General features: G+C 35.7%; 1 protein-coding gene across 1 annotated transcript in view; it reads left to right on the forward strand.

Moving 5' to 3' along the window:
* C1H1orf141 (chromosome 1 C1orf141 homolog) overlaps window positions 1-12,770 on the forward strand; it is a 53,631-nt gene that overhangs the window by 24,694 nt on the left and 16,167 nt on the right. The window contains 2 exon segments of the mRNA XM_089921254.1: window positions 64-176; window positions 6,870-6,941. Coding sequence (XP_089777380.1) covers window positions 64-176; window positions 6,870-6,941 — 185 coding nt within the window.

Genomic DNA, 12,770 nt, shown 5'->3' on the forward strand with positions numbered 1-12,770 from the left:
TTTTTAGATTAGTTTTGTAAATTTTCTGATTATTTTAATTTAGATTAATTTTATTTCTTTCAGATATGTCTCCTTCAAAAATATGCCTGAACCTAAAAAGAGTGATTTTGAAAAGTCAAATTTAAGACCACACTTTGTACCAACAAAAATAAAAATTCAAGAAATCAAGTCAATAGGTAATGCTTTGTATATTTATCTCTGTTTTGATGTATTAATGAAGTTGTTTTATTAAATACTTTATTATTTATTAATGTTTGTCTTATAAGTTCTTATAATTTGATGTTTCTGTTGAAAGCATTTGCTTGAAAGCCTATGGGTTTTAACTGAAGTGTGAAAGATGTCAGTGAGCTATAAAGAAGAATTTCCTAAGAGAAAGAGATGATAAATGTCAGAATAGACATTTGTACAATTCACAAATTAAGAATATATTTTTATGTTTACTTTTCTGGAAAGAAAATCTCTGGATTTCCTTTCAGCTCAATCCTGAGTTTTCTTGTAATTGTTTTAAAAAAATCACTCAAGCTTGTACATCTTACTTAGTAGAAATTTACTTTATAGGGACTGTAAAGGAACTCACTTTCCTAGAAATTTCAGGAATCTGTGAGCTAGGAAACAGCGTTATAGATCCTCAGAAAATTTGAGTGTTTTATGTTGTCTTTGTTTTTCTTTCCCTGGCATTATCAAAAAACCCATCTAATTGTGTCATGCTCATCAACAACCCTGACTGAGGCTCCTTGAATCCACCTTGCCCCATATTGCCTCATTTCTGTGACTCTTCGTAATCTAATTCCTCAAAAGATTTGTTTACATATACTGTCTCTACTCCCTCAACATTTTTTTTTTTTTTTTTTTGCGGTACGTGGGCCTCTTACTGTTGTGGCCTCTCCCGTTGCGGAGCACAGGCTCCGGATGCAACAGCCTCAGTGGCCATGGCTCACGGGCCCAGCCGCTCCACGGCACGTGGGATCTTCCCGGACCGGGGCACGAACCCGCGTCCCCTGCATCGGCAGGCGGACTCTCAACCACTGCGCCACCAGGGAAGTCCACTCTGTCAACTTTTGTTTAAACTTCAACCTACTCCAAATTGGTCTTGCCTCCACCATTCTACTGAAGTTACACTGATTAAGAGTACCAGTGATCTCCATATTGCTAAATCCAAAGGATATTTTTCTGCCACCTCTCAGTCCCAGTATAGTTAGTTGATCACTCCCTTCTGCTTAAAACTCTGTTTTTCTGCTATCTCACCCTTTCTCAGTCTCTCTTTTTAATTTCTCTTCTCCATCCTTAAAATACTGTATTTGCTCAGAGCTCAATCCTGAGCCTGCCTCTGCTTCTACATTCTTTCTCCTTGGGTGATCTAATCCAGTCTTACAGATTAGATCACCCAACTGTATTTTAAATCTCTATGGTTTAAAATACCGTAGAGATACCGTTAAATCCTTCATTTATATCTCAATCCAGACTAATCCTCTGAAGGGCAGGTACCTACACTGAACAACCTATTTGATATCTCCACTCAAACTTCTCATTACATCTTAAACCTAATATCCAGAACTGGTCTCATGATTCCCTATCCTAGCCATCCTCTCAAACTTTCTCTCCCATCCCCTCCCCACAACAGCATTCCATTCTCAGTACATTGGACCAATTTACGCCAACTGGCTCAAGTCTAAAACCTAGAAGCAATCCTTGATCTCTCCTTTCCTTCCTCCCCAAAGTTCAATATGTCAACAAGCTCTTTTCATTCTAACTCATCTTGAATTAATCTATTTTCACCATGTCTGCTGTCACCACCCTAATCCAAATCATCATCATCTTTGTGTGTCAACTATAGTAGCTTGCCGACAGGTATTTCTTCCTTCATTCTTGCCCTCTTTATAATCACTTTCCTTTTTTATTAAACCATTAAAAATTATGAAATAACATACATTATGAAAAGTGAATATAGCATAAAATGTACAGTATAATAACCAATTATTTAAAAAAACACCTATATAACCATATTGCACATCAAGAAATAGAGCATTGCCAACATCACCACTTGACCTTTCCCAAATCACCTCTCCCTTCCTTGTCCCTGGGAGTTACTACTGTCCTGATTTCTATGGTAATCACTTCCTTACTTTTCTTTACATTTTTACCATCTATTATTTGCATCTCTAAAGAATATTGTTTAGTTTGCTTGCTTTTTACTGTATATGAATGTAATCATGCCATATGCATTCATTTGTATTTATTTTTCTTAGCATTGTTTGTAAGATTCACTCATATTGTGCTGTGGAGGTGTAGTTGCTTCATTTTCATTGCTGTTAAGTATTCCATTGCATGAATATATCACACTTTGTCCGTACTACTCTTGAAATTTGGGGTTTTTAGTTTGTCAGTCATTGCAATGCTGAAATGAATATTTTTGTTTAGGCATCCTGCTGCATCTGTGTAAAAGTTTCTTGAGAGTGTATATCCAGCATTTACATTACCGGGGATGCTTATCTTCAACTATAATAGGTAATGTCAACTTTCCAAAGTGTTTCTACCAATTTATGCTCCCATCAGATTTGTGAGGGTTCTTTTTGTTCTGCTTCCTAACACTTGGAATTGTCAGTTTTCCATTTTAGCAATCTACTGGGTATATAATAGTATATCATTATGGTTTAATTTGCATTTCTGTGATTACTAATAGGTTTGAGAACTTTTTCATAGACTATTGACAAATTGGATTTATACTTTTGGAAATCATCCAAGTTTTACCTTATTTTAAAATTCGTTTTTTATCCTTTTCTTGTTTATTTTTAAATATATTCTTTTTACTTGTTCTTTGTTGGTTTTGCGTGTTGTGAATATCTTCCCCTTTTCTATGGGTTTTCTTTTCACTCTCTTTATGGTGTCTTTTTGATGAACAAAAATTCTTCCACTTTAATAAGGTCAAATATACCAAATCTTTTCTCATTTGATAAGTACTTTTTGTACCATATCTAAGAAATCTTTTCCTACTCTGTGGTCATGAATATCTTTTTCTATTTATCTTGCAAAAGATTTTAGCTCTTCTTTTTACCTTTAGGTCTAAAGTCTACCTGGAATTACATTTTGAGTGAGGTAAGAGTCAAGTTTAGTTTTTGTTCATGTGAATACCCAGCTATCCCAGTGTGGTATTAAAAAGGCTATTCTTTCCCTAATGCTCTGGGCTCTTTGTTCTGGAGTTCTTATTATGTTTCATTATATTATTTATCCATTTCAATATCAATACCACACAACATTAATTTCTGTAGCTTAAAATAACCCTTGATATCTGGTAGAGCAAGTCTTCCCACCTTGTTCTTCAAGAGTATCGTGGTTATTTTCTGTTTTCCGTTATGATTTCTTCTTCTGACCCATTGGTTATTTAGAAGTTTATGTCTTAATTCAAAATATATGAAGCTTTTCTAATTATCTTTTGGTTATAAATTTTTAGCACAATTACATTGTAGTTTGAGGATATATTCCATAGGGTTTCAGTCCTATGTAATTAGTTAACGCCTGTATTTTCACCCAGTATATGGTCGATTGTTGTAAATGTTCAGTATGTGCTTGAAAATAAAGTATATTCTGCAGCTGTTGGGTGCAGTGTTCTACATATGTCTTTTAGGTCAAATTTCTTCATTGTTTTTCAGCTCTTCTATATCCTTATTGATTTTTCTGCTTGCTTATTCTGTCAATTGCTGAGAAATTTCAGACTCATTTATTTTTTCCTTGTAGAGTTATCAAATTTTGCTTTACAGATCTTTAATATAGTTTAGGCTGTGTTATTAATTGCATAAAATTTTAGAATTATTATATATTTCTAGTGAATTGAACCCTTTTTAATTACAAAGTGATTGTTTTATTATCCAATATTACTGTAGTTACCCCAGCTTTCTTTTGGCTAACATTTACATGGTATATCTTTTTCCATCATCTTGTTGCCACATTTCTGTAACATTATGATCTCTTACATAAGAGTCTTATCTCTTGTAAACATCAAATTGTTAGATTTTAAAATCTACTCTGTAATCTTTGTCTTTGAAATGGAGCATTTAGTCCATTTATACTTAATGTAACTACTTATATCTTTGGATTTAAATCTGCCATCTTATTTTGTTCTTTCTCTCCTGTTGATTCTGTGTTTCTTCTTCTGTCCTCTTAGGTCTTATTTAGGACTGAGTTTTTAAAATTTAAACTTTTCCCCTTTACTAATTTGGTAGTCATGCATTCTGTTTCTATTCTTTAAATGATTACCCTAGAAATTACAATATTCATCCTTTCAAAATATATTGTTATCCTCCTTCTGGACAATAAAGGAATCCTAGAACATGTTAATTATTTTCCTGCCGTACTGAGTTTTATGTTATTACTAAAGTCCAAAGTCTCACCTAAATATCGTCTAAATCAGCTATGGTGAGACTCAAGGTATGATTGATCCTGAGGCAAAATTCCTCTCCAGCTTGAACCTGTGGAATCAAACAAATTATGTGCTTCCAAAATACAGTTGGGACAGGAATAGTATAGACATTCTCATTCCAAAAGAGAGAAATAGGAAAGAAGAATAGAGTAATGGGTCCCAAGGAAGTTTAAAACCTACTAAGACAAACTTCATGAGCTCTTAAGGCTCAAGGATAATCCTCTTTGGCTTGATGCTCTGCCTTCCTGACCCACTGGGACAGAGGTCCTGCTCTCACAACTCTGCTGAGTGGGGGGTCACATCTCCCCCACTTCCCCACTGGGACTCTGCTAGGCCAGGATTTCATCCCCAGGACTATCTAGTGAGAGTGTTGGCCCACCCCCAAGGGCTCCATAGGCAGAAACTGAGGCAGTGGCCTCTGATTTTGAAACTGAGGCAGGCCTGATGATCTTTGAGTCACCTTCATGGTCATTCTTCCCTTGTCTTGAGGAATAGCACATTTGCAATGCATAGCTCTGTGGTCCTATCCTGTAAAACCCAAGAAGTCCGACAGCCTTCCTTCATTTTATCCTGTCTCTATCCCCTTCACTTCAAACTGGCAGTGTCTCTGCTGGGATGGCTGATTAGGTCCATGTTTCACACCCATACCAATCTCCTTATCTCCTTATCAAATGGTCATTGCACCACAGCCTTAGTGTTCTCTTTTGAACGTGCTTTCTCAGTTTTTGTAATATGAGAATTTTCTAAATTCTTAAGTTCTGGTTCCATTTTGCTTAACAATTTTGTCTTCAATTCATTTATCTCGTCTTACATTTTACTACAAGCAGTCAGGAGAAATCAAGCCTCTTCTTTAACACTTTGCTTAGAAATCTCAGCTAACTATCCAATTTCATCACTCACAAGTTCTACCTTCCACAAAAAACCAGAACACAAACACAAGTCAGCCAAGTTCTTTGCCACTTTATAACAAGGATCACCTTTGCTCCATTGTCCAATAGCATGTTCCCCATTTCTGTCTGAGACCTCATCAGAATGGCCTTTACCATCCGTATTTCTACCAACATTTCTGCATATGGTTATTTATGTATTCTCAGTGAAAATGGAAGCTTCCTCAATGGCTCTCCTCTTTCTTTCTGAGTTCTCACCAGAATTGCCTTTAAAATCTCTTCATGGCCATATTAGCTTTTTCTAGCATGCACCTCACAAATCTTTTGGCCTCTACCCACTACCCAGCTCCAAAAGTTCTTTTATATTTTTAGTTATTTGTTACAGCAGCACCCCACCTCTCAGTCCCAATTTCTCCTTTATTCAGGCTGCTATAACAAAGTACTATAAACTGGGTGGCTTAAACAACAAATATTTATTTCTCACAGTTCTGGAGGCTGGAAGTCTGAGATCAGTAGGATCAGGTTCTGTTGAGAGTCTTCTTGGTTTGCAGACAGCCACCTTCTTACTTTATTCTCACATGGCAGAGAGAGCATTATTCTCATCATGGGAATTCTACCCTTATCACCTCATCTAAACCCAATTATCTCCCCAAAGCCCAACTCCCAAAACCACCGCATTGAAAATTAGAGCTTCAACATATGAATTGTGTAAGAGACACAAACATTCAATCCCTAGCAACTACCCTGTCTAAATTATACCTCCCTCTCATGCTGTCCCTCACCAAAATCTGTCTATGTCTGTCACGGCATCTCAATTTATAATTGTTCACTCCTTTGTTTCTTTACTTAATTCTTTTCTGTACTATCCAATAAAATGTGTGCATCACTGGGCAGAAATCACAATTCCAGGGTCCAACACCAGGCACTGGCCTGGCACATTGCAGGTGATCAACAAATAACTGTTGATTGAAGGAATACCAGATGTAAGTTTGTTACATCTATTATCTCGTTTAATCCTCACAGCATCCCTGTTACATAAGTACTATTATTTCCACTTAACAGATGGAGAAACTAAATCTCAGAGTGGTTAAATGATTTTCCTAAAGCTACATAACTCACAAACAGAAAAGTAGATTTTGGTCCCAGGCTACCTACATCCAAAGTCTGCATGCTTGACCCTACATTATACCTACTTAAAAAAAAAAATCCATTAAATCATAATCCAAATTAGTAAAACTCATAATTGGAGATGGGGGATTCAGGTTAAGGGGAATCTTTCTCTTTTCCAAGGAATTAATGAGAAGATTTATTTGACTATCAAGTATGATTCTGTTTTATTTAGAAATCATTTTTTTCTAAGAAAATACAGCTTTATTTTACAATAGTAATTGAATGTTATATTCTGTTAATAGAAATTCTTTTTAAAAGCAAATTATTCTAGAATATATTTAGCTCTAACAAACTACCTTTCTAAAAAGTTTATAAGTAGAGAAAATGGTTTGTTGAGTTAAATTAGAAGTAGTCTAACAGTATAGAAATATCATTTATGTTTGGATTTGTTTCTTTAGAGCCAGTAGAAGAATATCTAAAGTCAAGATCTATTAGATCTTTTCATTATCTTAAGGATACAACTGAGGTAGGTTTAATTTGCATGGTTACAATTATTTAATAGAAATTCAGATTATCCCTAATAGTTTTATATATTTTTCTACAAATCCCAAATTCAAATGAATTTTAGGATTCACAAGCATAAAATTTTAAAGTGATTTCACCTCTGATATTATGCAAAACTTTATATATGGCAATAATAGAGAAAATAATATGTTATCTGTTGGACAGGCAATACAGTAGAAATTATTTATTGAATGTGAGAAGTATTAGCAGTTATCATAAAGTCAGTTAAGACAGGGCCTCATAGAAAATTATATGTGCATAATTTAAATATTTTATTTTAATTTAGAATATAAAAATATACATCCATTTGTTAATCTTTTGATGTGTAGCCAAGACCTTTTTTTTTTTTTGCGGTACGCGGGCCTCTCACTGTTGTGGCTTCTCCCGTTGCGGAGCACAGGCTCCGGACGCTCAGGCTCAGCGGCCATGGCTCACGGGCCCAGCCGCTCCGCGGCACGTGGGATCTTCCCGGACCGGGGCACGAACCCGTGTTCCCTGCATCGGCAGGCGGACTCTCAACCACTGCGCCACCAGGGAAGCCCCAAGACCATTTTTGTTATAGTTATTTAACTCACGTAATTACAATAACAATGATTATAACAGGTTTAGCACCAATACTATTGGGAACATTTTTTTAAAATTTATTTTATCGAAGTATAGTTGATTTACAATGTTGTGTTAATTTCTGCTGTATAGCAAAATGATTCAGTTATACATATATATACATTCTTTCATATTTTTTGCATTATGGTTTATCACAGGATATTGAATATAGTTCTCAGTACTATGCAGTAGGACCTTGTTGTTTATCCATTCTACATATAATAGTTTGCATCTGCTAATCCTAAACTCCTAATCCATCCCTCCCCCACACCTCTCCCTCTTGGCAACCCCAAGTCTGTTCTCTATGTCTGTAGCACCAGAACTATAAACTCTTGCTAACAACCTGAGCAGAGGTACATGGGCATCCTGAAAAGTGACCAACCAGTCTTGACCATTGAGCATGCCTGGATATTATTCAGGAGGTTTTATCTAGGAGACTAGAGAGAGAAATTAATACAGAGAATCAGCAAAGGGAAGTCATTTAAGAGAGTCTCTTAGGTGTTAATTTACTTCTTCTTCTTATTATATTTATTTATTTATTTTTTAAACACAAAAGGCAATTTATTGGCTCATGTACATGAAATGTCCAGGGCTGTCTAGCTTCAGGCACACCTGGATCCAGGGGCTGATATGATGCCATCATGGCTCAGTCCCCATCTCTCAACAATGGTTTCCTGCCTTGGTTTCCCACTCTGTGGCAAGATGGCAGCTGAAGTGCTGGACCTCGTTCCCCTCTTCTCAGCAGGCTCTTTCTTTCTTTCTTTTTTAACATCTTTATTGGAGTATAATTGTTTTACAGTGGTGTGTTAGTTTCTGGTTTAGAACAAAGTGAATCAGCTATACATATACATATATCCTCATATCTCCTCCCTCTTGCGGCTCCCTCCCACCCTCCCTATCCCGCCCCTCTAGGTGATCACAAAGCACCAAGCTGATCTCCCTGTGCTATGCGGCTGCTTCCCACTAGCTATCTATTTTACGTTTGGTAGTACTTGTAAGTCCATGACACTCTCTCACTTAATTTACTTATTATTAACCCTGTTTATTGCTAATCTGGAGAATGAAACATGAAGAAATACATACTTTGCACCATAATTAATAACATGTTATCATTTTATTGCAAATTTATACCTTTTATACTTTTTAAAAATATTGACAAAATACACTGTCTGGCTTATTAGTTTTATCCTCATCTACATGTTTTATACAGGTTTGTGTTTAATAAAAATCTCCCAAGAAATATAAATATATTGTAACTTCATCATAAGATTACTCATCATAATAAATTTACTAGTATCTTATATAAAACATTTTAATTTTTAAAAAACAAATTAAAATATACATATGCCTTTTTAAATTAAATAATACAGAAAGGCTAATAAGAGCACAAAGCCCTTGCACCCGTTCTTCCGGTTCTAATTTCCTCTTTGCAGAAGCAACCATGTTTAACCTTTTGGGGTTTCAATTCCTCTTATGATTAACTCTATAATTCTAAAGAATGAGCTTCTACTGCTAATTTTTTACTTATCAACTTTAAGCATTATCTACTGCATAATCAAAAACAAAGATTTGAATTAGTTTATTTACACTACATCTCACCTCTCTCCCTCTTTCCTCTTCTGTATCTTTTTTTTTTATTTTGGCTGTACGCGGGCTTCTCACTGTTGTGGCCTCTCCGGTTGCGGAGCACAGGCTCCGGACGCACAGGCTCCGAACCCACAGGCTCAGCGGCCATGGCTCACGGGCCCAGCCGCTCTGCGGCATGTGGGATCCTCCCGGACCGAGGCACGAACCCGTGTCCCCTAGCATCGGCAGGCGGACTCTCAACCGCTGTGCCACCAGGGAAGTGGAAGCCCCCTCTTCTGTATCTTTGATAGTTACTTTTCTGCTTCTTCTGTTTTAACTTTGAAATAATATATCTAAATACTTTTTTCTTTCCTATCAACTTTAATCACTAACTCCTGATTCCTCTTTACATAAGATGAAAGATCTTAGCAGTCTTAGCCTTTCCTCCACATCTTCTTCCCTAGGTCAAGTATATCTTTATTTTTACACTTTTGAGGTCAATGATTATACTCACTTTGAAACTCTGATTAAGCCTTTATGTTTTGTCTGTAGATTAATTCTAAAGCTAAAAACGCTTTAAACAGCATTTATATTGTTACATTTTTGTAAATAATTGTTTATTGTAGAACAAAGTAGTGTGCTAGGACTATGTTTCTTCTCAAGGGGTGCAGTGTAAAAACAATAGGCTCTCTTTTCTTATTCTCCATCAGTTACTAAAAAATAATGCCATATATTAATTTCCTTTATATTTAGATCTTGACTGTCTTGTGTACTTTTTCTGGAGTTCCTAGTTGCCTTTCTTTTTTCTTGTGGTGAATGATAATAATAGCAAACATCTATGTAGTACGTGAGTGTGCCAAGCACTGTTCAAATGCACATATATGCATATATATGCATTCTTCTTTTCCTGCCTTCTTTTGGATAATTTGAATATTTTTTAATATTTCATTTTAATTTATTGACTTTTAGCTGTACCTCTTTGTGTTTGGATTTTTTAGTGGTATCTTTAGGGATTAAAATATACATCATCAACTTTTCAAAGCCTACTTAGAGTAAAATTGTACTATTTCACATAAAGATTTAGAAGCCTTTAAATTGTATAAATCCATTTACTAACCCTGTCTTTCATAATATAGTTTTCATGTATTACTATAAACCTCATAAGACAATATTATAATTTTTGCTTTCAACACTCCTATATGTTTCAAAGAAATTAACAGAGTAAAAAAACAACCAAATACAACCAGATCTGATGCTCTTTAGTACTTCCTGAAGATATATTTCCATCTGGTATCATTTCCCTTTATCCTGAAGAACTCCCTTAAGTATATTTTGTAGTGAAGGTCTGCTGGCAACAAATTCTCTGTTTTCTTTTAACTGAAAGTGTCTTAAGGATATTCTGAAGGAAATTTTTACTTGACACAAAATTTTGGCTGATAATTGTTTTTTCTCTTAGCATATTGATGATGTTCCAATATCTACTGGCCTTCACAGTTCTGACCGCCATAGTTTCTGATGAGAAGTCAGGGGTATTTTGAATTGTTCCCCTGTGTGTATAACTTGTTTTTCTCTGGGTGCTTAAAGATGTTTTCCTCATACTTGGTTTTCAGCAGTTTGATTATGTGCTTAAGCATGATGTTCTTCTTAATTATCCTGCTTAGGGTTCATTAAGCTTCTGGAATTTATAAATTTATGTCTTTCATCAAACTAAGATCATCTCACCATTTCATCTCACCACTATTTATTTAAATATTTTTCTACCCCATTCTACCTTTCCTGTCCTTCTGGGATTCTTGTTACACATATATCAGACTTTTCTTTTTTGAGTTCAGCAAGTATTTATTGAGTTCCTACAGCAGCCAGCCTCCTGTCCAGAGACTTGTGGCCTGAGATCACAGGGTAGGTGAGCAGGCCCAGACTTTTCATTATTGTTTTCTCACAGGGACACATATGTCTCTGAATCCCTCTAAAAAAAAAAATTCTCCTCTCTTTTTTCATATTGGGTAACTTCTATTGGTCTGTATTAAAGTTCCCTGACTCTTTGCTCTGATGTCTCCATTCTGTTTTAAAGTCAACCAGTGAGTTTTTTTACTTCAGGTATTATATATTTTCGGTTCTAGAATTTCCATTTTTTAAAATAGTTCCTATTTCTCTAAGATTTCCTTTTTTTTCATTCACTGCGAACATATTTTACTTTTTTCATTTAGCATAATTATAATAGCAGCCATAAAATCTGATAATTCCAACATCTGGGTCATTTCAAGGTTGGTTTTGATTGATAGCCTTCTCTGTTGAGACTAGGTTTCATTTTCCTGGTCTTTGTATGTTAAGTTGGATTTATCCTGGACACCACAACTGTTATAATGTGGAGACTCCAGAGTCTGTTATATTCCAACAAAGAGTAATAATGTTACTGTTTTAGCAGTCAGCTAACTTGGTTGGGCTCAAAATATACTCTGTCTCTATAGCAGCAGCTCAAATTTCAGTTCAGTTGTTATATCCTTAGCCGCACTGCTTGCAGTTTTCCCTAAACATGCATCGTTCATGGGTCAGCAAGAGACTTGGACAGGGTTTATACATAAAAGATGGGGCTATCATCTTTGGCACTCTTCTTTCTATCATTCCTTTCTCATTTCCCAGAAGTTTTGGTCAGCCTGAACTTTTTCCTCTGGTTCTTCTGGCCAGGAAGAACTTAAGTTTTCTATCAGAGATTTAGATGTCCTATACTTTGGCCTGCCTTCAAACTAAAAGCCATAAAAATAGAAACTTCACTCTACGGAAGTCAGTAATTCCAAGTTTCAATGCTTTTTCTTTGTCACCTGCTTTTGTTCATTCTCCAGGACCTTCAGGCAACTTGTGTGTGTGTGTATGTGTGTGTGTTTTCTAGAGTATTTTGTCTAGAGTTTATAGTTTTTATCTGAGAGAGAGTGGCTCTGATAGAGGCTTACTCAGCCATATTGAATAAGAATTTTCCAGAGTTTTTACTACTTCCTTTATTTTTTCCTACTGCATTGCTCAATATTTCCTAAACATCTATAAATAATAGTGATGATAGGTGTCACTATTGTCATGCCACAGACTAGTGTATTGTCATTAACCATATTAGTTATTGGTTTTATATGGGTATAATTTTTAAAATTTTGCTAAGATATTCTTTATCATATTAAGAAAGTATTCTCTTTAGTTTTATTACAGTTCTTATCAATGATGGTTACTGAATTTATCAAATGTATTTTAAATATTACAGCTATTAAAATAATTACATTATTTTTCTCCTTTGATCTATTGGGACATAAATTATAATAACTTAGAACTATTAGGAGCTTTTAATTTCTTTTATTTTTTTTTGCGGTATGCGGGCCTCTCACTGTTGTGGCCTCTCCCGTTGCGGAGCACAGGCTCCGGACTCGCAGGCTCAGCGGCCGTGGCTCACGGACCCAGCCGCTCTGCGGCATGTGGGATCTTCCCGGACCGGGACACGAACCCGTGTCCTCTGCATCAGCAGGCAGACTCTCAACCACTGCGCCACCAGGGAAGCCCAGGAGCTTTTAATTTCTTGATAATTTTGTTTGGCCATTACAAATTGTTCCATTAGTACAGTATTGAGTAGTATTTTATTTTGAATT

Source organism: Delphinapterus leucas, chromosome 1 (assembly GCF_059928025.1).
Source record: "Delphinapterus leucas isolate spDelLeu-1000000601 "Yukka" chromosome 1, BTC_Dleu_Yukka2, whole genome shotgun sequence".
NCBI lineage: Eukaryota > Metazoa > Chordata > Mammalia > Artiodactyla > Monodontidae > Delphinapterus > Delphinapterus leucas.